Below are 25,783 nucleotides of genomic sequence, written 5' to 3'. Positions count from 1 at the left end.
TTTAATAAAAATGCTGATGATTTAAAAAGCTTGTAATAAAAGAAATTCTGAATCATACCTTCTTTTACCTAGAAAATTGAGAGTGAAAACTAAAGAAAGGAACGAATCTTCTGAAATATAAATAAACAAGAACAATTATGTCCAGAAGAAGCGCAGTAGTGTCTGTGTGTCTGTTTGTACCGAAGGTTATAGCAAACCGGTGAACTGACATGGTTCTCCTTCACAATGTAGCTTCGCATAGGTCTCATAAGTCCTGCGAATGTTTATAACTTTTTGGGGAGAGGGTACCACCACGAAATATCGCCCCGAGAAAAAAAATTATAAACCGCCCCTTCCCCCCCACACAAAAAAAATATCCGCTAGTATTATAATAAAGTAGAATTGAAGATAAATTCTGAAAGTTCACGAAACCTTGTAAGCTAAACTAGTTTTAATATATGTATTTATTTCTGATGTAATGGGGTAACGGACGTACGGACATGTAAATACCCTAGTTTTGGAGTAACCGTGCTGCAAATAAGGGCAACAGCATCTTCCGCTAGTTCTATTTTCGTCTTGCACCTGACAAAGAAGCAGAGCTGGATTTTTAAATCATTTTAGTGGTGAGCCAGAACGGGGTGAGCCAACTTTCCACCAATGAGAGCACAGCATTTTATGAAATGCCGCGCTGTGATTGGCTGAAATTCGGCGCACCCCGATCTGGCTCACCACTAAAATGATTTAAAGATCCAGCTCAGTACAACTTTAAACGGATTTAGTTTAGGCGTGATTTCGAGCGGAATTCAAAACCATCACATCGTAATCGAACCCTAATCTGGAAAATCGGTGTCTGTCCTGTCATTTTGTGCTTACTGTTAAAATCTTCTAATTCCTTTTCTGTAACATTTTAAAAAAATGTTTAGTCAGACAAATTTACAAAATGTTACAAAAGATTTTTTATTTAAAAACATTTTAAATAATCTTCAAGTTCTATACACTTTCTTTTATAAATTTATTAGTTTTTTTGTAGAGAAGTTAATGTATAACTGATCGTGTCGTTTGTTCGACCCGTCGATGTTTCTGTAATGATATGGTAACACCATTATTATTGGAGAATTCTATTCCTTTTCTTCTCTCTCTCTCTAATAATGTGTTGCCTAAATTTAAGCTTATAATTCCAAAAAGCTTTGCTTCTAAAGCAAGTAATAATCCTTGTTAAACTAATATTACTGTTTCACCCATTATTCTTCTTTTTTTTTAGGTTAATTACATTAATTGTGTATCTGAGTGTTTTGGAAATCAACAAGGACGATTCGTGCCAGGTTATATTATTGTTTCTGGATCTACTGCAGTTAACGGTAAAATATTGCTGGTAACGAATATTTCCAAAAATCTATGAATTTTAAAGGCTGCTAGCTGCCAAACGGCTGAACGTACAGATCATGCCCTCACACTGTTTTAAGCAGCATAAGAAGGCAAATATTCTGGTTTAGCCATAAATCAATAATGCATAATTATCTCGCAGTTCAGAGAAATGCGCGAAAAAGGCCTATTTACGCGTTTTTTCTTCATTGAAGCTTTCCCTGTGCATCATTGGATCTTGGCTATTTCAGATTATTTGTAGGCCTTCTTATACCGCTTAAAATGGTGTGCGGGAATGATCTGTACGTTCAGCCGTTTGGCAGCTAGCAGCCCTTAAAATTCATAGATTTTTGGAAATATTCGTTACCAGCAATATTTTACCGTGAACTGCAGTAGATCCTTGTTTCTACGCTCCTATAAAATTTGTTTGTCCTTGTTACTTAACCAAAACCAAAAAAATAGAAGAATGATAATAATTAAAATGCGAAACTAATTAGTTCAAATAGTTAAACACAAACATTAACAATTCTATAGGAACGGAGGCCTGATATATAAACGAATCTAAAAATATACATGTATGGTGTTTTTAAAGATTTTATATACTATTATAAAAAAGTGCCTTATTTTTTATAATAATCTTAGTTCAAAAGGGGCGATGGCACTTGTGCTATTTGTCTAACTAAACATAGAATTTAAAGGACCTTGGAACTTCGCATAGCAATTCCTAAACCCTCCTAAAATCTCCAAAAATGATCTATTGTCTAAAAATTTATGCACAGACCTTTTGTCAATAATTATAGAGGTTATGATGATTTCAAATTATACTACATTGTAATAGAAATCCTCGTGCAAAACATCCATAGATTTTACGTATAAGCGCTAGTTGATAGGAATCAGAGATTTTTTGTGTTTAGATTGATTTTTTTCAACAACTGGTTGGCTACTTGGGAATCTGGCTGTTAGATCTGGGACTAGAACTCGCTATCATCTTTATATCTACAAGGAAATTATGAAAATTCAGTTTATTAATATTTTTGTTTACTTTCTATAATTTGCACTTTTTATTACAGCTGCGAATTTGTCCTACGAAGGTTTTCGTCTATTTTGCAGGTTGATAGATCAAATAGTCCTAGAAAAGATATGAACTTTTTCAAATTTTTATTCTAAATGAATTATTCTTTAAGGTAAGGGAAAGGGTTATCCTATTATATAAAGTAGTAAGCTTTTTTGTCTGTAGCTTAAGATTTTGATAAGGTTTTAGGCTATTTTACTAATTTCCTTACTCCTTTAAATACAGAGCTCCTAAGATGCTTGGAGCGCAGCTGCTAGTTCAATAATATTTGAGTAAAGCCTCCACAATTTACATAATATTACAGCATTTTTTTTGTTTATTGGCGGTTTTGTTTGGTAATGCTTCTTCTAACACATATTCTAACAGAATGTGACCGTTTATCTATAGTTATCTATAATCTTAAATGTAATGGTATTATTGTGATATCCAATGAGCCGCTAAGTCATTGATAAATCCGCTTCTTTATGCTGTCAATTGGCCAATTAAGCAGCAGCATTTCTATTGATTTTTCAAGATTGAGGGTTTGGGCTAATTTTTTAGTGTACTAGTAACTTTGCCCCTAGCCTCTAGGGAAAAAACGCCCGATTTAGGAATGAGAGTTCCCTATCGAAAAATTAGTTTTGATTTAGGTTTTGTTATGTGATATATATTATCCAGAGATTGGGATGGAATGAGCTACCGAAAAAAAATAGCCTAAAGCCTGCTTATTCGAAATCAAAGTATTCCTAAAAAATTGTGAACTCATTACCGTTTACGAGATTTCAATTGACAAGTCAAAGATACAGATCTACAGCTTGAATGAAAATAGGAATTCTAAAATTTTGTTGTTATCGCTAATAAAAATCTGTTGTAAAATTGCTAAAATAATAAGACTGAATTATCATACAGAGTTAAGCTACTAAAAGACTAAAATCTAATGTTGTAGTTGAACTAAATACCATTTTATCTTTTTTTTTTGCTGAGAATTAAAGAATTGATAAGAGTAGGTCAATCGGAGAGAAAAATAAAAAGGTGTTTTTAAAATACAGCAAAAAAAATTCTCATAATTTGGGTGAACTAATGGAAGTAAGAAAACATTTTGTTCTTTTTATACATTTTTTGGTACCCTTACCCCATGGGCCTTTGATCAAGAAAATCCCTAATTGTTTTTGACGACTATATAGATATTAGATAAAAGTCATGGCTGAAAAAAACATAAAATAACATTAAGATCCTAATTTAAGTAACTGTGGCTGCATATTATCAGAATAACGTTATCCAAATGATTATAATATTTTTATTTAAAAAGCTCATCAGCCTTTGGTATGTTTTAGAAATCTTACTGGACTCATACCTACAGTCTTAAGAGGATGACGGAGAAGGTCAAGTAGCTTAAAACTACCCCAAAAATTTTAGTTTAAAAGTCCAAGTTATTAGACCAGTTATTTCCGAGATCTTTAGCTTAAGATATTAACTTTGTTTAATATTTAGATATTTTTATACCAAACTAAATTTGTTTTCAAAGCAGCGACTGAATTGTGGGAACTGAAACAAATAGATATCAGAAAAAGATATTTACATCCACATTACACACGAATCTGGGTTAGGCCCTGGGGTAAAGGGATAGGACACTGGAAATAAAAAAAAAACATTTCTCGTATTCATTCGAATCCGGTGGATAGGAACCGGTTCTCATCCATACGAAAAAACTATGTCTAGCATCGTATTATATCCAGCTTTCTACGAATATAAAAATGTACAATCATAAGATTAAAACCAGTTTTTTTATCCGGTGCCTTCGGCACCTCGGGGCTAAAGAAACTGGTTTTGATCTTATAATGGTACATTCTATATCCGCGGAAAGCGGTTTATAATACGATGAAAGAAATAACTATTCCACAATTTATATTTGTAAAATTCTGTATTAGGAAAATGGTAGATTTTAAGAGAAAGAATGAATGTAAATTAATTGAACCAGAATATATTTCTTTTTCTCCCTGGGGTTTAGGCCTTTCTTTGCCATTACTAAGAAAGAGACATCTATAATGCAAAGTAGAACGATGTCTGTCTGTTTGTTTGTCTGTCTGTGTGTCTGTTTTTTTGTAGCGAAGGATCTCGCTAACCGCTGAACCGATCGGGTTCTCCTTTACAGGGTAGCTTCTCATAGGTCCCGGAAAGGTTTATAACTATTTTCTTGGGGGTTGGACACCCCCAACCCCCCAAAAAGTAAAAAAATACCCCCCCCCCCCCCCCCCAATTGTTTTTTAACTAAAATTAAAATAGCCGCTAGTGTATTTTATAAACTACTATAAGCTGCGCCCTTACCATCTAGGAGCTTTGTATAAATGGAGTTGCCTAAAATAGCCTAAATCCATTCCAAGACTTATACAAGAAATTAAAGTAGCCCAAATTCATATTTATGAATTTTCATCAAATAGAGATCTAATAATTATCAAAACTTACTACTTTATATCACAGAATTTTTGGTTCAACTCTACTCACAGTCAATCTTAAATACACGATTTGAACTTCTTCTATGGCTTACTGTTTAGGTTCTATTGGATTAAAGTATGATATCTGCCACTTTCAGGGAAGGATTAGATAATAATGAGTGGGCTCTGATTAGCAATCATGGTGTGATATCAGATTTTAAATTTCTCCTTCTAATTCCTGAGCTGGATCTTTAAATCATTTTAGTGGTGAGTCAGATCGGGGTGAGCCGAATTTCAACCAAGCACAGCGCGGCATGTCATAAAATGCTGTGCTCTCATTGGTGAAAAGTTGGCTCACCCCGATCTGGCTCACCACTAAAATGATTTAAATATCCAACTCTGCACGTAATGTTTCTTTTAGATTTTGGTTGTATTTCATCACTACGCTGCAACTCATCTTACATATCACTTTGGGTATGTCTCTACGTTTGACAAAATCAAGTCATACAATGAATTTGATTTCTATTCCTTGTTTAATGGTAGATTAATACATAGTAAAGGTAATAATTTTTCAATGGTTTTCCAAACTTTATACATTATTTTCACACAAAAAAATACTTACAGAGATTCTTTTACTGTTAATCATAATACTGTTCTTTTCATTTTAAAAAGTCATGTTAATGTTGTCCTTATTTTCTTAATATTTATACATTTCCTATATCCTGGGTGAAACCATTTTCCACTCAATTTGGCAAAAATTCTTATAATTCCTTTAAATTCTAGAAATACTTTCTATCTTTTCTTTTATCTTGCTATCCCTTTCTTTAATTATAACTAACGGCTACGCCCCTAGATGCCTCTTCCCAGGACCTATGAGAAGCTATCCTGTAAAAGAAAACCATAACGGTTCAGCGGTTATCGAAATTCTTTGATACAAACAGACAGATAGACATCCTGTTTATAAGTATTTATCTTAGAAATCTTTACAGTTTAGAGCTGCAAGTGACTGTGTAGATTTTTAAAAGCGAAGCTTTTCTATAATTAGGGTCGGTCCGTCCGTCCGTCCGTAACGAATAGCTTTTTTCGCTAATTTAGGCATGTTAGAATTGTCCTATTGATTTCAAACTTTACATGGTGATTCCTGTAGTAGTTAGGTATGATTTAGAAAGCGTAGCAACTCTATAATCATTTCCAGAATGTCCGTACGTCCATTTTAAACATATTGATTTTTTTACTTTTTTAACAACAAATTTTTATGTGATCTAATATTCCGATTGATCTGATTTTTGGTATAATGATTCCTGGGACAACAAAGTATAATGTAATAAGCGAAGCAACTCTATAATCAAGTCCTAAAATGTAAGTATGTCCATAAACATTATCCTGAATCAAACAGTTTTTCAACAAATTTACTTACAATTTTGCTTTGACTCTTATACATTTATATTATGATTATTCAGTTCTGACACTATACAAGTGTTAATGTCCGTTTGTCCTACCGTTTCAGTGCTTCGCTTTTATGAATGTTGTCATCCTTGTTTAGAATAATTTTAATAGAAAATTTTCATGATAATTTGTAAAATCAGAGGAAGCGTATTTAACGATGTTCCAAGAAGCAAAATTTCAGTTCTAATTTATTTAAAACAAGGTAATGTAATTTATTTCTAACAGTGCCCATGAATAAGGTATAAACAACAAGAAAAATAAATCGAAAATAAGGATTTTTGGGGTCGTCATTAATACTTAGAAAAACTGCTAAAATAACGAAATATTTTATGGATGAATAGAGTTTCTTATAACAATGTATTTTAGATTATTTTATAAATATACTAAAATCTTTGAGATTTTTTGTCTTTTCATATGATTTACTTATACTGTATAAATTAACTTTAAAATACTTTTTTTCTGTTATCGTTGTTATCCCATATTACTACAAAACAACTTACAATATTGGTCTTTAGCTATGGTCTTTGGGGGTCAAAAAGCACTTTTGCATTAAATTTTTATGCTTTATATTTTGTATTGTCTAAAGCCATCACTGAATTATTAAGAGAGAGAGAGGGGGGGGGCAATGTTCTCTTTATTACACTAGTCCTAAAAGTTTTAGATAATGTTTTCTTATACATTGCCTAATAACTTGAGTGAATTTTATTGGTTGATTAATAAGTTGAGTGTTCAAACGTTTCATCCACCAATAGTAATCTATGGAAGGGGTAGTTTTGTGTATCATGATTGGGGATGTACATCAATTTATGGGCCATTGTATTATCCCCTTAGATCCCTGGAAATATTACTAAAAAACAAACTGCTCCTGCCTTAATATTGTTATAAAAGTTTGTCGGCAGCCATGACGCAACTTTTACCAACTAATGCACTCTTTTTGATGAACTGAATTTTAGTTTCCGAAAGTGTGCGTAGCTTCCGCTTCCTATCTCAATATTTGCTACTAGCTAAAAAAGCTTCAAACTTAAAAAAAAAAATTTAAAAATTTTAATTTTTGAATGTATATTGTATAAATCGTTTATACATTAAATCGCTTTTCCATTTGACCGGAGTCGCTTAAAATAGGGTCTGCAATAATTTGGTTATCTGCTGTACACTTTAGGAAACAAGGGCTTGAATAGGAAATTCATTTTCAGCTAATCCTTTTTTTAAGTGATGTGGATTGTCGAGCTCTCTTGGTGTGCTACTGGTATTATTTGGATACATTCGCATTATACAAGGTAAGGATGCAACAATATGCCTTATTTTACTTGTAATCACCATTTAAAAAATAAAGTTGGTATGTTTATTATACCATTTAAGAAATAACCAAAGACAGAAATTTTAATTTCACGTATTAACTTTCTGGTATGTAATAATGTTTGAAAGCTATAAACAACAATTCAAAATTCCGAACTAACATTTGTTCTTCCTACATATTAGTTTGCAGAATATTTATCTTTGATTCCCCAATAAATGAAATGGGAATGATGACTGTAAAATAAAGGAGAAAAGGACAGTTCTAATAAACCAAACTATTTAGATAATAGCAAGCTATATCTTCTAGATCAGGCCTTTCTCTTCTTTCGTTACTGGACCATCCTAACCCCTCCCACTATTCCCATCTTCCTATTCATTGTTGGATAGAAAGATAGATATAAGAAAAGCTTTAATTGTTGAAAAAATCTTCCAAAACAATTTGGAAAAAAATCATCCAATTTGTTTATCAAAAATCATTAGTATCGCCTTATTACGAAAGCATGAAACTTTAAGCTAAAGATAAATAAAATTGAATTAAAAAAACGTTGTTTTACTATATTATAAGTTATAAATACATGATATTTATATATATCAGAATAAGTATACCAATTCCTTCTCAAAGGTTTATGACCCTCGTTTAGTAGAAGATATAAAACTTTTCTCATTGTTACACAAATAAATCAAATGAAATACGGTTTTTAGTAAGGTTTCAACACAATTTTACGGGTTTTTAGCATATTTTTTTTTTTTACATAATAGACATACTCAAATTTGAATTTTAATCGATGTAAAAGGAAATAAAAGAGCTTTTTGTCAAAAGCATACGAAAACATTTGTTGTACTTTTGACTTTAAAATCGCGTTTGACGAAATACTATAATAGTTATTTCTCGCATCGTATTATAAACAGCTTTCCGCGGATATAGAATGTATTGTACAATTATAGGATTAAGACCAGTTTTTTTAGCCCCGAGGTGCCGAAGACACGGGCCAAAAAACTGGTTTTAATCTTATGATTGTACATTTTTATATTCGTAGAAAGCTGGATATAATATATGCTAGACATAGTTTTTTCGTATGGATGAGAACCAGTTCCTATCCACCGGATTCGAATGAATACTAGAAAAAAAAATTAACAACATACAGAGCCAATAAATATAAAAAGTCTAGATCTCGAATTCTTTATTGATCCATTAGGAACACAATGTAGGAACAGTTCAATCCTATTATTAGTTAGAAAGTGTACAAGTTTTGGTACAAAAGCACATTTTTTTCTTTTATTCGTATAAAGAAAAAGCAGTGTTAGCGAGCCGGGAGCCGTGGAGCCGCCATATTTTGCTGGAGCCGGAGCCGTAATTTTCGTTAAAAAACGGCTCCGGCTCCGGACTAGATAAACAAAGAGATTTTTTATAAATTATAATTTGGTAACTCTGTTTTGTCATGTGCAAATGCCCCTTTTAAGTTTTTCAAGTCCATTTTCATCAAAAATTGAACTTTTAAAAACTTCAAAAGTCAAAAATAGACGTGGAGAAAAAAAATATGTCGAGTTTTTCTTGATTTTAGGACGGAGCTGGAGCCTCCATCATCACAGACGACTCCGCGGAGCCGGAGCCGGAGCCGCACCAAAATCAAACGGCTCCGCAACGCTGATAAAAAGTCATCTTTAATTTGCTAGAAGTTTAGTTTAAGGAAGAATCTTTTACATTTGATATTTCTGATTAGACTCGTAGCATTTCTATAAGTGATCGCCTGCTGTAATTAATCACAAAATAACTATTTCTATTAAAGAATCAAGTTTTGAAGATTTCATGATTGGGCACTTCTATTTACTTGTTTTGATGCAGAAACAATAAAACCCTAAAAAAAAATTATACATTATTTGCGTTATTTTAGGTCAACATGTTCGATGTCCTACAAACAGAAGAACATTATTCTTGGTGAGTAAATATTTTCATTTATTTTGATAGACATAGAAAAGGGGGGGGGGCGAAAGTGACACTTTTTAAAACCAAAACTAAAAGTCAACAAAGGAACTCAACTAAAAAAAGAGTTACAGGTCTGAGATCTTGCATGGCAGTTGCTTTATATGGGTACAATATGGAACTGTGAAGAAACGGCGGCGCAACCGCCGAAAACCGCCGTTTCCCGCCGAAATTGTTTTGCCATTTCTCGGCGGTTTTGGCGGTTGCGCCGCCGTTTCTTCACAGTTCCATATTGTACCCATATAAAGCAACTGCCATGCAAAATGTCAGACCTGTAACTCTTTTTTTAGATGAGTTCCTTTGACTTTTAGTTTTGGTTTCAAAAAGTGTCACTTTTGCCCCCCCCCCCCTTTCAAAGATTGGCAGCTGCTAGCAAGATTGCATAATACCTAAAAGTTATATGTTCATTGAATCCCGCTGGTCCGATATGGTTCTCCTTTATAGTGAAGCTTCTCATAGGTCCTAGGAATGTGTATAACTATTTTATAACTCAAGTGTCCGTAGTAGCTGGCCGTGTTTATGTTTTTCTTGTATTTTCATCGTAAACGGCAGGACAGCACTTTGATTTTGTTCAGAAAGGTTTTAGGCTATTTGGAGGACAAATTACACAAATTAAAAATATGTCCTCCTTACCAAAGTTAGATTTGTTGTCTAGTTATTTTTAAAGTAGCTTAACGGAAAGAAATTTTAAGCAAATGCCTTTTTTTTATTCTTTTCTCTGTAAAACAGCTAATTGAAAAAAAATTATCAATTTACTGAATTTGAAAATCTTCTGTAAGTGCAATTTTTTAATTCATTCGACTTTAGTTTTAGAATATTTTTTGTGTACTTTAAAATATACTTTCCTTAAGCTGTACACAAATCTTTATGTATTAGGCAAAAAGTGAAAAATATTGAAATTTTTAAGAGATTAAAAGACCATGATAAATATTTTATTTTGCTAAAATTTCTTGTTCTCATTTTTAGGTGCCTTTAATCGAAATAAATTCATTTTATTATTTACAGAATAACAACTTTGACAAAAGCATTAAGATCCGTATGACTATTACGAAGTTTCCCGTAAAACTCAATAGAGAAAGAAGATATAACTGGTCAGAATAACTACTAACTTATTTCCCTTGCCAAAATATAATATCTATAAAAAGCAGAATTTCACACCAAAGTTTTATGTGCAAATTTTTTTGCAAGGTCATATCTCTTAATCCCTGAATATATTTTGCAGAATATCTTTTCAAACATTTCACTTTTGATATTTTTACATAAACATAATTTCCTAGCCATAAGATATTGTACAATTCCTAGTTGCATTTCTTTGACTGAGACCCTAACCCTCTTTTTTTTTTAAGTACATTTACAAATGTTGCTTAATTTTTTTTTGTTGGGGGTCTTGTATATTTATTTCCTTCCTAGCCTAAACAGGAAAAGACTCCTGAGAAATTTAAGTCTAATCTGTTTATTGGTTCGTAAGATCTTATAGAAAACACAACAAACATACTCATACATACACCCATATTTAATGAGAGTATTATAAATGAAAACGCTGCATTTAAAAAAAGCCTTTGACATTTTACCAAATCAATTAATAGTACTAGAAGAATAAAATGATCTTTTTCGCCCTTTCACAAGAAATTTTCAGATTAACATTACAATATTAAGGCAATATAAGTTTGGTGAGTTGAAAGAAAAATCATAAAATTGTATCTTGGGGGTTTATACATATTTTCTTCAATAAGAAAGGAAAGTGGTAAATATATTGGAATAATAAACATTGAATTTTATTTTCTTTCGATAGTACACATAAAATATTATATTGCCTTCCTTTCAAATGTAAAATATCAGTTTTTAATAAAATATAAGTTTGGTTGTAAAAATACAACTTCACTGTGTTTTCTATTAGGTATTTTTTCCCAAGGCTTTAGCTCCAAGTATATAAGACCTACCCACCTCCTCCTAATAGCCTGAAACCTTACATGAACTAATTCTAAACTTTCCTGAAAATTGTGGAAGTGTTGTGTTTCATTTAGGAAATGATATTTAACAACCATTTGAAAATTAAAAAATTAAGAATAGCTTCTTCATTTTTGAAATTAGTTTGGTGTAATCAACAATATTAATATATTTCATATGATTGAAAGTTTTCATATTATATCTGATTCTGATTATTAGCTTTTAATCTGAATAGGATAAAGGAAATTTGATTAGGTTTTTAGGTTACAAATAAGAGTGGTTATAGAACATTGTACGAAAGTTGATTTGTGACTGTGCTTATTTTCTATCCAGGGTTGGTTATCTGTAATCTGGTTGGTCTAATAATCCTGGTTCTAGTATTCTGGTGTTCTTATGACTCTGCAGGAAGGTAAGATCTGATAATCCTTGTTCTAGTATTCTGGTGTTCTTATGACTCAGCAGGAAGTTAAGATCTGATAATCCTAGTACTAGTATTCTGGTGTTCTTATGACTCAGTAGGAAGGTAAGATCTGATAATCCTGGTTCTAGTATTCTGGTGTTCTTATGACTCCGGCAGGAAGGTAAGATCTGATAATCCTAGTACTAGTATTCTGGTGTTCTTATGACTCAGTAGGAAGGTAAGATCTGATAATCCTGGTTCTAGTATTCTGGTGTTCTTATGACTCAGTAGGAAGGTAAGATCTGATAATCCTGGTTCTAGTATTCTGGTGTTCTTTTGACTCCGGCAGGAAGGTAAGATCTGATAATCCTAGTTCTAGTATTCTGGTGTTCTTTTGACTCCGGCAGGAAGGTAAGATCTGATAATCCGGGTTCTAGTATTCTGGTGTTTATATGACTCAGTAGGAAGGTAAGATCTGATAAACCTAGTTCTAGTATTCTTGTGTTTTTATGACTCAGCAGGAAGGTAAGATCTGATAATCCTGGTTCTAGTATTCTGGTGTTCTTATGGCTCAGCAGGAAGGTAAGATCTGATAATCCTAGTTCTAGTATTCTGGTGTTCTTATGACTCAGCAGGAAGTTAAGATCTGATAATCCTGGTTCTAGTATTCTGGTGTTCTTATGGCTCAGCAGGAAGGTAAGATCTGATAATCCTAGTTCTAGTATTCTGGTGTTCTTATGACTCAGCAGGAAGGTAAGATCTGATAATCTTGGTTCTAGTATTCTGGTGTTCTTATGACTCAGCAGGAAGGTAAGATCTGATAATCTTGGTTCTAGTATTCTGGTGTTCTTATGGCTCAGCAGGAAGGTAAGATCAGAGGAACCCCGAAGGGTTACACTTTCCTCAAATTTGATTATTATACATTATATCAGGGAATGGGGTTGTAATTGTGTAAACAGGCAATTAATATAGAGTGGCGTGGCTACTTTAAAAATTATGGCGTTATCCTCTTAGAAATTTTTTTTCTCATTTTTTTTCAATTTTGTAACCCCCCCCCCCTCCCCCCCGAATACCGACGAACAACTATTTTAGGTTAGGTTAGGTTTTAGGCTAGGGAGCCGAGCGCTGCGGCTAGGCAGGCAAGGGGCCGAGCGTTGCTGCTAGGCAGGCAAAAGCCGAGCGCGGCGGCTAGGCAGGCTAGGGAGCCGAGCGCTGCGGCCAGAGTTCATAGTTCGCTGTCGGGGGGGGGGGGGGGGGGGGGTACTCAAATTTTCAATATTAAAAAAAAATTTCTAAGAGGATAATACCAAAATTATTAACTAAAGAAAAAGCTGAGCCAATTATATGGTAATATAATAATATAATATTTAATAACCTAAAACCTGCCCCTAAGATAAAAACAAAGCTTTAACAAAGAAATATAGGAAAATCAAATTATTTTTATTGCCCAATTTTCAAGTTAAACTAAATTTTCTCGCATATTAACAAAATTGTCTAGGTACTAAATCTTTCTATTTTAATGCCATTTTGGTTAAATTTACATAAATATGGAATATATTCTTATATTCATACATATATTTCCTATTACAAAAATCTGAAGAAATAAAAAGAAAATCCTTTTTTTATAACACTTTTTAAATCTATTTTTCTTGTTAACGTCTATCTTAATACTAAAATGGATCGGGGTTCATGCAAATGCATAAGTGCATCTTATTACTATGAACATTATTACTTCTAAAAAGGGTCGTGCAATAGTAATAGTCTAATTGTGCTAAACACATACTCAACTCCGAGAAAGAATGGTTCTATTATATCAAAACTTCTATTCAGATCCTGGTTAAAGTTGAAGAAATTCCAAGAAAGGGCGGCACAAAACAGTGGAAAGTTCAAAGAAAGGTAGCAAACTTTTTGTAGCAAAGCTACACTATCATTATGTATATCGAGTGAACACCCTAATTTGCATATCATTTAGTATTTTTCATCAAATTTCTTTGAAAAAGAAAGATATTTCAAAACTGATTACTCTAACTAATAAAGAAACCAAAAAAGGTCGTTTTGTTAGCATTTTTGACATAAAATATATCGATCATTTGTAGCTTAATTTACAAAATTCATATTAGTAATATATATCCACTTAATATGAGGTATTTCTACCTCCACTTAGACCAGGATAAGAAACAAGCACAATGACAAAAATAAATATTTGAGGGGCAGAAAAAACTTCGTCATTATTCAAAAAATTAGCTGAAATCACGAAATCTATTTTTTTTCTCGCAATAATGTTGTTTCTTTTTATTTCTGATGTATGTATCCTTATTTAGAAGTAACAGGATGTCTGTGAGTTTGTATGTCTGTTTGAACTGAAGTATCTCGCTAACCGCAGAATCGATATAGTTTTAATTTACCATGTAGCTACTTATAGGTCATGTGAAGTTTTATTACTATTAGAGGAGGGTAACACCACCCATCAGAGAGAAATCAACCGTAGAAAAAATGACTCCCCAAAAAATACTTTTTTATATTTACTTTTATATTTTAAAACTAAAAATTAAAAATAGGGAGGTTGACTTACCCGCACATCAAGTACCCATATATGCATCTAGGGGCGTGACGGCTAGTGAGATGGTCGTTATTTGTGTATAGCCAACTATAATTGCCTTGTGATTATATTTCTTATTTTAGTAGGTATTCTGGAATTCATAGAAGGAGTGGGGGAGCCAGCAGGAATTGGAGACACAGGTTAGTCACGTTGCTTTTTACATAGATAGTTTTTAGAAGGAAAAACACAGCTAGGGACCAAGTTTTATTATATGGATTAACATATACACAGAGAAAAATCCATTCTGATTATATTTTGAAACAACAACTAAACATCGGAGAGTGATTAGAGTAAAACACTAGAGAGGGAAGGGTTAAATAACTGTATATATTCATCGCACTGTCCTTGGGTCATGAAAACCAACTAATGGCTTGGTGTGTATTAACACAGCCAAGTAGCAGGAAATAAGGTAGCAGACGAATAAGGCAATTGAAAAGGTATCGAGATAGTTATCTGTAAATACATCTATACTATAAATCTGTCGGGTAGTGTAGTTATGTTTAGTGCCCTAGGAAAATAGGGATATACCGCTTTTAGCCTACCTATTCTAATGACGTCATAGTATAGATAAAAAATAATTCATTTAATTGGACTTTCATACACAAAGAAATACATCAAGATGCATATTGTATTTAGGATATATGAAACCTAAAAATCTATAGATTTAAAGTGAAAATCAATTAAAATCCTTTAAAAGTACTTTTAAGTATTTGATGGGTTAAATCTTTGTCGATTTTCTTAGTAGAATTAAATTGAATTTTTCAGTTTGAAATCACTTTTCAATTGATTAATGAAATTCAAATTTTCAATTATCTATCTGCATTTTATCCACTACTTCGTGGGTACAAAAAAGACTGATTGCCGTGTAGGAATATGTATGGTGCTGTGTTTAGTGCCCTAGGAAAATGGGGATAGTTGTCACCGCTTTAGGCCTACCTATTCTATTGACGTCATCGTAGAGGTAAAAGGTATAGGGAAAGAAACCCCCTCACGGTTGGACCCTCAGATGTCAAAACTTTATTTTAGTGTTTGGCCAAAATGACTTAGCAATTGTATCTGTAAGTACGTCTAATAACACCCTTTGCTATTTTTAAAATCCTAGAAAATTTTTTTTGCAAGAAAATTTCATAAATTCGCAACCTTTTTTAGAACCACTACATAACTCGAGTTTTAAAACTTTTTATATAAAATCATTTTTACAAAAAATATCAATAATTACTTAAAATTAAACCTGAAAGAAAAAAAATCTCATTACACGTGTTAATTTGCATGTTTTAGGTCTTTTTTTGAGGAAAGTATAACTTCCACATTTTTGACAATAATTATATTTTTTAACATTTCAAAGTAAAATATAATAAAACTTAAACGATTTTTCTTGAATTATCAGTTGAAAATTTCATCAAACATGCATTTTAAGTGATGAAAATTTAATAAAATCATTTTTTGAATGTTTAGAATTACCAATTTTCTACATTTAAAACAAAATGTTAACAAAATTTAAAAACATTCTAATATATAACTTTAAAAATCAATAACATTTTATAAAATGATGTTTTAAAAAATAAATCATTAAAAGGTATTAAAATGCATTTTAAGTTGCTTAAAATTAAAACGAGAATATCTTTTTACACTTTATTCTTTGTAATAGAGATTAATCGTCATTTGCTGAAAATGACACATTTAATAAACTAATTGAATCTTTTTGTGACCATATTTAAAATTTTTAATTTTTACACTAAGATGTTTTTAAATAAAAATCTTTGTTAATTTCTGTTGTACGACAAAAAAGAAAGGGACTTTTTTACTATTTCTAGGTTATCTTATGCAATTTAAACTATATAATATGAAATAAATTTTAATTGTCTTTCTTTTGAGCCACAAAACACTGTAAAATGTAACATATATGCAAAAATAACAATTTTTTTAATGAATATTATAATATCCTTATATGACATTGCGTTAGAGCTTATTCTTTAGATCATATGTTCATGAAAAGTAGCCATAACTTGGAGGGTTGTGCTATTTATTAGAATATTAAATAAACTTGAATGGTAAAAATATTAGCATAACCTTTGTCAATTCAAATGCTTTAGGTATATAATTCGGAAAGTTAGTTAAAAAAGAGAGAATTTGCTGTGTATACTATTGAAAGACTTTCAAAAATGTGAATTACAAAGCAATCCTAAAAGATCGGGCCGTAGGCGAGTCTTAGTCGATTGGGGGGTACGGGGGTTTTCTGATAGCAATTTGCGTTATTGGTATACAATGTAAAAAAAAACATTTTAAAGAAATTCTTTAAATAAAACCCAACGTGTATTGGCAGTACAAACATCTTTATGCTAGCAGACATATGTTTATCAAAATTAAAGAAAAGTATTTCCACAAGAAAAATTATTCAGGTTTCTACTTTATAATTTTAAATATTTTTTTCTGATAAAATGTTTGACATATATCATATAATCATTTACCAAAAAAAATATTTTGATAATTTAGATTTCAGAGAATATGAAAACCCTCAAAAACTAAGACGACATTTTGCATCTTCTGCTATGACATTTAAGAAAATAAATTAAAAAATCAAAATTTAGTATGAAAACTATTTTCATCGATTTTTCTGAAGGTATTATCGTATTCTATGGGTTTTTCATTATCATTTACTTATATCGAAAATGCCAAACATTGTACCCTAACTTATTCATTTAATAAAAAACAAACCGTGCCCTAGAAAAGAGATAGGGTATAGAGTTTTTCCTGACTTCAATAGGCCAAAGGCAGTGGCATATATCGTCATTTTGCTAGGGCTCTATAGACAGCTACAAAAAAACTTAATTCAAAGGCGCTTAGTTGCCTTATTAAATTTTCCTTAAAAATATAAATAAATTTCTATCGACCCAGACATAGACGTCCAAGGGGGGTGGGGGTAATGGGGCGATTACCCCCCCCCCAAAATAATTTTACCCCAGGGGTAAATTTTGGGAGGGGTAAACTAAATTCCCCCCCCCCCAACAGACTTCAGGGGGGGTAATTACCCCCCCCCCCCCCCAATCAAATTTTACCCCCGGGGTAAAAATTTTGGGGGGGGGGGTAAAATAAAATTTCGGCCGTTTTACCCCCCCCAAATACGAATTACCCCTCCCTTTAAAATTTTTTACCCCCCCCCAAAAAAAAAAAAATATTTGGATAAGTTTTTCGGAATTAATGGACAACCTACTTGGAAATATATGTGATTGATTTAAAAGTATTAAAAGTTAGATTCGATTTTAAATTGATTGTTCCTTAGTAAAATGTATACAAGTATTGTTTTTCGTAATTTTTTTATCTTTTTTTCATTTCTTCTACAATTCTTTTAATTGCAACCCCATTTTTCTGCTATTTATAAGATAGCTTATTAATTTGATTTTTTGGCTTACTTAGTATTTATTAAAGTTTCAATCGTATTTTACTACACTTTCAGAATTCTCAATGCAGCAAAAAAGATAATGACAATAGGGTCTTTCTTTTTTTAATTGTTTTAAAAATTCAAGAACAATTTTATAAGCTTTATGGCGAACATGTCATTTTCGTTAAATTACATTACCTACCAAAAACTGTTCATTTATTGTTATTGCTATGAACATAATCTTTCTTGTTCTATTCTAATTCCTGAATGTTCGATTATTTCAATTTTCCGCTATCTTAAAATGTAAAATTATTTTGTGGATTGTCTGAAATAATGGCCTGGTCTAATTTATTATTAAAAAATACGTTTCAATTGTGGTTGTAGCCTGTTATAAAAAAAAATATTTTCTGACAGCTAAAAAAAAAATGCATCTATTGTGCAGTTTATTTAAAATCTTCTGGTAGTATACAAAGAAAAAATTGGTGCAAAAATAGAACAAATAGAGTACAAACAACCAGGGATCTAAAGGGATAAGACAATGGCCGATGAATTAATGTGCATCCCTAATGATGCAAACAAAATTACCCAATCTTTAAACTATGATAAGTGTCATTCAACTTTAATGAACCAACCAATCAAAATTCAAATAAAGCATCAATAAAACTTTGGGGACTAGTGTAATAAACAGTCCAATATCCCCTCCCTCCCTGATATAAACACAAACTGTAAATAAAGAGAGGATTTTCATTGGTGCAAACATTTCAAATAAAGTATATATAATATATATACTAGTTGATTCGACTCTAGCTTCTGTGTGTGTGTGTAGCCATAGTTTCTTAGTGTTTGGACCTAAGTAGTCATGGAGTAGGACGAGACACTTTTGTATGCTAACACCAGGGCCAGCTCAAGGTCCACGCTCAAGTACAAGTACTTGACCCGCTGTCTCAAGGGACCTACTCATTATTACCTCACCCTCGCCGAGTATGGCAGGTGTCCCAAATTAAGTCACCGTAATGAATGACGCTCTCCGCAGAGGAGCTTGGGATAAGGGTAGTACTGATATTATGTACTTGACTATTAAGTATCCAAACTTACTCAATAATCCCCTTCTTACACAACCAGGGGAAGTTGCGTGAATGTATTCAACTGAGAAATTCGAGTTGCCATATGGGGACTAGAACTCGAACTCTCATCACCGTAACTCAGTGCGTTACCACTGAGCTACGACGCCCCTTACTCTAGCTTCTAGGGGATGGTGGTGGTCCGTAGAGGTCAGGAACATAGCCTAAAACTACCCCAAGACATACATAATGCTTTTCTAAAAAGTAAAACCCATGGACGTCCTTGATTTTAATAAAATACTCATATTGCTTCCAAATTCTTTGTAACAAAACTTAAAATTCACAAATCTTTTTAAAATTTGATATGATGTCATCTAATACAACTTTCATTTATTGTCTTTCCTATTTAATTTGAACATTTAAAGATTTATAAAATTAGTGCCCTCACTCAAATCTATTTGATTATAAACCAAACCACCTTCCCTATTTATTAGCTTTGAAAAAAAGCCCTCAGAGTGATTAATACATATTTTTTTCTCTTTCTACTATTTTACATGAAAAGATTTTAAAACAATTGAACCTCTTGTACACATGTAATAAGATTTGTGATACAACAAAAATTTAAAGTTTTCTATTGAAAAAATATTTTTTGTAGGAAGGATTATAAGTTTGAGCCATTTTTATGAAAAGGGTGGGGGGTAGAGAATAATTACAAAGTGTTCAAAACACTGAGGGATGTATAGGGGTGTCAACACACCCCTTTAAATTGAAATTGCCATTGGGATTGACTTTCCCTTTTCTCACCCCTTATTGGTTTCACTCCTCCATGGTAAATCGCTGTACCAAACAATTGTTTGTCATTTAAAGACGCTTGCCCTAAATCTGAGACTTAAAGGATAAAAGCTGTTTTTTTTTCTTCTTTGTTTATAGTCATATTTAAAAATTGAATACGATATCCATAACTTGAAACTTTGTCACTAGCCTTGTGTGTGGACTCTAATCATGTACATTTCAAACTAGAAGCGAAAAATTTAGTCACTCATAGACTGACAGTCAGCTTGATTATACGGACACCACTAATGTGTAAGGTTGGACATCACTTTCACAAAAATGTAAAAAATAATGGATTAACAGAAATGCAATTATTACTACAGCAAAAACTATTCTTTATCTTTGTCAAACTGTAACACTACTTTTAATTTTATTTTGAGCTACGCCTTTAAAGGCCTCTAGGTAGCAATTAAGGAAAGGTGGAGGTGACCCTTTCCAGTTTCAATTTTTTTTTTTTTTAAGTTTAAAACATTTTTTAGGTGAGATTATTCTTGGGTGGTACTACCCTCTCCCAAAATATTTATAATCCTTTCTATGATATATGACAAGCTACAAATGAGAACCATATCGGTTCAGCGGTTAGACAGAGAGACATCCTGTTATTTTTATATAAGGATTTTGCTTTTTTGAATTAGATAGCAACAATTGGATATGATAATGTGCTAAGGTGATGGCTCACCATTTGAATGTATGATGGTGTGTTTCTGATAGTTGTCATATTTCAAAGGTGTCCACATAAAACAAACGATAATTTCCTCTTAGAAATATTTTTTCAATTTGGAAAAACGACAGAACTAAGAAGTCTGGCCACGGCGCTCAGCACCCTTGCCTGCCTAGCTGCAGTGCTCGGCCCCCTAGCTTGCCTAGCCGCATCGCTCGGTTCCTTGCCTGCCTAGCCGCAGCGCTCGGCTCCCTAGCCTAAAACCAAACCTAAGCCAAAATAGTTGTTCTGTCAGAGTGGGGGTGGGTGGGTGCGAGTGGTATAAAAATTTTCAAAATTGAAAAAAATATTTCTAGAAGGAGAACGCCAAACAAACCTTTTTAGTTATATTAGTTAAGAAGCATCTTATTGAAAGAGGGTTGTCACACCCCTAAGAAAAATAGCTTAAAACCTCAACAGGGCCAGAATCCTATATTCACTCAAAATCACAATCTATCCGGTTCAGCAGCTAGCAAGATCTTAAAAGGCATAATTTGTTTCATATAGATGGTTTTAGTTGATTGGGCGGTGAAAATTAAAGTTACGCTTCGATTTCAGTTTTCTGCTATAACGTAGGAACATGCTAGAAATAGAATTTTGACATCTTAAGCGCAACCACTTTGGTTTTACATATTCATATCATGTCATATCATCTATTTTGTTCAAATAGAAATACGCCTAGGATTATAAGCATAATTTACGAGATTGTATTGTTTGTAAAAAAAAACAAGGATGACAACACCTATTAAAGAGAAGCTCTAAAGTCAGAAAGAAGGACAAACGAACAATGTACTCATGTACAGATTTTTTTGGTAATTCTACGCTGCCTAAATCGTTGCTATCTGACATAGGAATCAGCATGCAAATATTTAAATCGATAGGAAAATTCTAACATGCCGAACAGACGGACCGACCTACCCTATTTATCGTTATCGAAAAGCTTTTCTTTTAAAAAGTAGGAGTAACAAGTATAACAACTGGCATAAAAAGAGAAGCTCATAAAACCAGGTATAAGGTATAACCAAAAAGCGAAATAAATCTAAAATAATACTTGGGGGCAGATATAAAGGTCGTCAATTCAACTAAGTGTTGCCCCCTAACGACAGCTAAAAATCACGTATATGTTTCGTGATTTTTTTTCGAGTAAATTTTATTGTTGGTATAAGCTGTCACTTTCCTATTAAATTTCCATCAACACACAAATGGGGTAAATAGCAGCTGACTAAATTAAATTTTCCAAAGATATAGTGTCAAGAGTAGCATTACTGACGGAAATGTCCCTCCCAAACCGAAAAAGAATTAAGAAAAAAGAGAAAGAAGAAAAAATAAATAGAACAGTACACTTTCAATTGATCTCCCCCCAAAAGTATTTTTTTTATTTTCATGATAATCAGATAAAGCTTTTTAAGTTTTTTAAACAACTATAGTCCGTTTTCCCCTTAAAACTATCAAACTAAACTTAAATTTGCCAAAAAGCAAAGAAAAGAAATTTAATTTTTATTCTATTAGTTGTAAAATAAATTAATCTTTTAAAACTTCAAATTGATTAGTAGTATTAAAAAGAATTAAGAAAGAGTTTATTTTTTTCTACAGTTCTTATATCCAAAAATCTACATATTGATATTTATAAGTTGATTATATTAAAGAAACTTACCATACAAAAAAACAGACAGACTAATGTTTATATATATACCCAGGGAAAAGGGAATGTGATTCTGACAAACAATTCTAAAGGAAAATTTCCCCACAACCCCCTTACCCATTTCCTCCCTCCTTACCCACCCCTCTTCAGTTACATAGAAAACAATATATACCCCCACCTTACTTCCTAAGGTTTCGTGATTTTTTTTGTAGAATTGATTGTTAGAATAGCTAGGCCTGATATATACCACACGTATATGAAAACTCCGGTCTAGCAAGGATGCTTAGATCCAGTAACATTAAAGGTTTACTGTTACACTTCTAAACCGAAACTTTTCTATAATTAGGGTCGGTCCATCCGTCCGTACGTCCGTCCGTCCGGAGAACGGATAGCTCTTTTCGTAAATTTAGGCGTGTTAGAATTGTCCTATCGATTTTAAACTTTGCTTGGTGATTCCTGTAGTAGTTAGATTCAATTTAAAAAACCAGAATGTCCGTACGTCCATTTTATACAGTTTCGTTTTTTTACTTATATTTTACTTTTTTTATTATCCGATTGATCTGATTTTTGGAATACTGATTCCGAGCACAACAAAGTGCAATGTTATAAGAGAAGCATCTCTATAATCGAGTCCTAAAAATGTAAGTATGTCCTCAAATATCATCCTGTATTTCTGCAGTTCTAACAGATTTACTTACAATCTTTTCGACTTTTATATTTTTATATTCTGATGAATGAGTTCTGACACTCTACAAGTGTTAATGTTCGTTTGTCCTTCCGTTTCAGAGCTTCGCTTTTATGGGTGTTTTTATCCTTGTTAAATAATATTTTTAATTGACAAGTACAAGTAGCGAATCTACTTTATATAGCTATCTTTTCTAGGCAAGTACGTCGTCAGAAGCAAGAGTATTGGGATATGAGATGTAGGATGTTGTTCTGCTGTGCCAGGAGGGATAATAAGAGCAAGGTAATGTACACAGATTTATTGGATTTTGCTGTGTTGATAAACTTATTGAAAAATTGATCGATTAATTGTTAAATCATGATCTTTTAAGAAATTGTTAGATTTATTGATTGATCTTTGATTGATAAATAGATTGTTCAGTTAATAGTTTGTGAGAATCCTTTGGCCAATCTAAGATTGGTAAGCTTCGCGCACAGCTTATTGTATTCTATGTTACATTACAAGCTGACCCGCAATTCTCGTGGGAGCTACTCAATTATTACATCACCCTGGCCTAGAGTTTTGGCAGGTGTTCCATATTAAGCCACCCTAATTAATGGCACTCTCATACGAGGAGCATGGATGAGGGAAAGCATGGTTAGAGCTGCTTGATTAGTAGAATCCTAACTTCCCACAAATCTCCCCCCGTACAACCCTCGGGCATCTTAGGGAAGGTTTCGTGATCATAATCTGACAATTTGCGACAGCATTTGTCAACCAAGTGCAAAGTCTATGTGGGGAATTGAACTCGGTTTCTCCCAACCACAGCGTAGTGCGCTAACCACTACACTCTGGGACACCCATGTTACATTGTCATGTACCGCAGCCTTGCACATCCTATCATATAAAGTAGCAAGTTTTTTGTCTTTAACTTCAGATTTATAATGAATTGATTGAATTATCCAATTTAAGGAAGATTATGATCAAAGATGTTTTTAGACTATTTGTTTTGCCTTTTCCTACCCCTTTGAATACAAAGCCTCTAGATGCTATGTGACAGTCTCTAGTACAATATAATTTACAAGGTAGTACGTGTAATAAGACATTCTAATTCTACTCAACGGACATAGTCAGCCAAACCGTTCATAACTTTTATAAACGCCTTTAACATTTCAGACTTCTTTCGCTGAAATTGCTCGTTTGCTGTCGGAATTTTTCCGCGACTTGGACGTTGTGCCTACTGATGTTTTAGTCGGCCTCGTCCTGCTCAGAAAACGGCAGCAGGCCGCCAGACAACGAACTATATCACAGGTACAAAGATACACCTATGGGTAGACGTGTTGAATCACGGAAAGACAGAAAGACATCGTTTTTGTATTAACAGACAATAGAAGAATAAACAGTGATAGATAGATTGATGAAAATATATGACAGTTATAATTATTGACTTAAAGATGGACATGTTGAATGGCGAATATACAGATGAACATACAGATAATTATTTTTGTATTAAATGAAAGATAAAGAATAAACAAAAATAGATAGATTGATGAAAATATGAACAGTTATGATTATTGACTTATAGATGGACTTGTTGAAAGACATATAGACAGATGGACATACAGATAATCATTTTTGTATTAAATGACAGATGAAGAATAAACAGTGATAGATAGATTGATGAAAATATGAATAGTTATGACTATTGACTAATGGATGGACATGTTAAATGGCGAATAAACAGATGAACATACAGATAATTATTTTTGTATTAACAGACAGATGAAGAATAAACAAAAATAGTATAGGTATATGAAAATATGGACAGGTATGATGATTGAAGTTCTAAATGCAGATATGTATTTGACATGTGATTATACATTGAACATGGAGATGTAAATTAAAGTATGAAAATATAAAATAACAGATATCCTTATACTAAAGTAACAGGATGATTGTTTGTGTGTCTGTGTATCTGTGTGTCTGTACCAAAGGATCTTGCTAACCGCTGAACCAATCGGGTTCTCCTTAACAGGGTAGATTCTCATAGGTCCTGGGAAGGTTTATAACTATTTTGGGGGAGGGTACCACCACCCTCCCAAGAGAAATCAGCACAATAAAATCGAAAAAAAAATTGAAATATTCCTGCTGCATAGTGTCGCTAGCGTATGAATGTCTCTACGTAGCGTAGTAGCGCTGCGTAGAAACATGAATTTAACAGCTGATTGACCATAGACAAATTATTTATCAAATTAGATATTTAAAATATAAAAAAAACATTTAAATGCCACTAGAGGCCTCTAGGGGCGTAGCCGCTAGTAGATAGATAAAGTGACAGATACCTAGGACAAAAATGTATAAAAGAGAAAGATAGATAAATAGATGGAAAGATAAATATTTACCTCTCTGTATAAAAGTAACATTACGGAAGGCTTTAAAATATTTCCAACCTCTGAAAAGAAAATACGGGTATAGTCCCTTTCGTAACATCGCACATGGGTCGATTCTTGGTATTTTTCACAGTAGCTTTTCTTCTATTTCTAGCCCCTGCGGGGGCCTCTAACCCTGTGGGGCAATCACCTTACCCAATATAACCTAACCTAACCTAAAATAACCTATAAAAAGGCATTTTAAAAATACGACGAATCACCCCTTATGGGGCGATGTTACAAAAGGGACTATTCCACCATTAAGTTCCAATACACCCCCCGCAACAAATCTATAGTATAGTTGTATATACAGATAACTACCTAGTACCTCCCTCCCTTTTTCAATGACCTTTTAGGTCTGCTACCAAATTTTAGTCTGCTACTTAGCTGTGTTAATATAACCGGCACCATTGGTTGATTTTCAATGACCCAATTGAGAATCGGCACACGGACACTGCAATGGTGTGATACAGTTATTTAACTCCTTCCTCCTCTAGTGTTTTTCTCTGATCCTCCCGCCCCAATTGGGGAGCATCCGCTAGAAAATACTCAACTCTTTTTGAAAAATATGGGACGCATTTGTA

At 32.8% G+C, this 25,783-nt stretch overlaps 1 protein-coding gene across 3 annotated transcripts in view; it reads left to right on the top strand.

Annotated features, from left to right (window-relative positions):
• Positions 1–25,783, top strand: part of inaE (inactivation no afterpotential E) — a 75,267-nt gene that overhangs the window by 1,299 nt on the left and 48,185 nt on the right. For 2 of the 3 annotated variants that reach the window (XM_080159914.1, XM_080159912.1), the window contains exons 3-12: positions 1,241–1,301; positions 2,256–2,344; positions 6,411–6,472; positions 7,481–7,547; positions 9,459–9,502; positions 11,828–11,903; positions 13,725–13,790; positions 14,577–14,633; positions 22,989–23,073; positions 23,947–24,081. In XM_080159914.1, coding sequence (XP_080016040.1) covers positions 1,241–1,301; positions 2,256–2,344; positions 6,411–6,472; positions 7,481–7,547; positions 9,459–9,502; positions 11,828–11,903; positions 13,725–13,790; positions 14,577–14,633; positions 22,989–23,073; positions 23,947–24,081 — 742 coding nt within the window. The remainder of the gene's footprint in view (positions 1–1,240; positions 1,302–2,255; positions 2,345–6,410; positions 6,473–7,480; positions 7,548–9,458; positions 9,503–11,827; positions 11,904–13,724; positions 13,791–14,576; positions 14,634–22,988; positions 23,074–23,946; positions 24,082–25,783) is intronic. The other variant, XM_080159913.1, reaches the window with a different exon arrangement.

The sequence above is a fragment of the Acartia tonsa genome, chromosome 5, assembly GCF_053477335.1.
Source record: "Acartia tonsa isolate MP-2025a chromosome 5, ASM5347733v1, whole genome shotgun sequence".
Lineage (NCBI taxonomy): Eukaryota > Metazoa > Arthropoda > Copepoda > Calanoida > Acartiidae > Acartia > Acartia tonsa.
The sequence above is the reverse complement of the archived record's forward strand: the minus strand, read 5'-3'. Positions and strand labels throughout refer to the sequence as shown.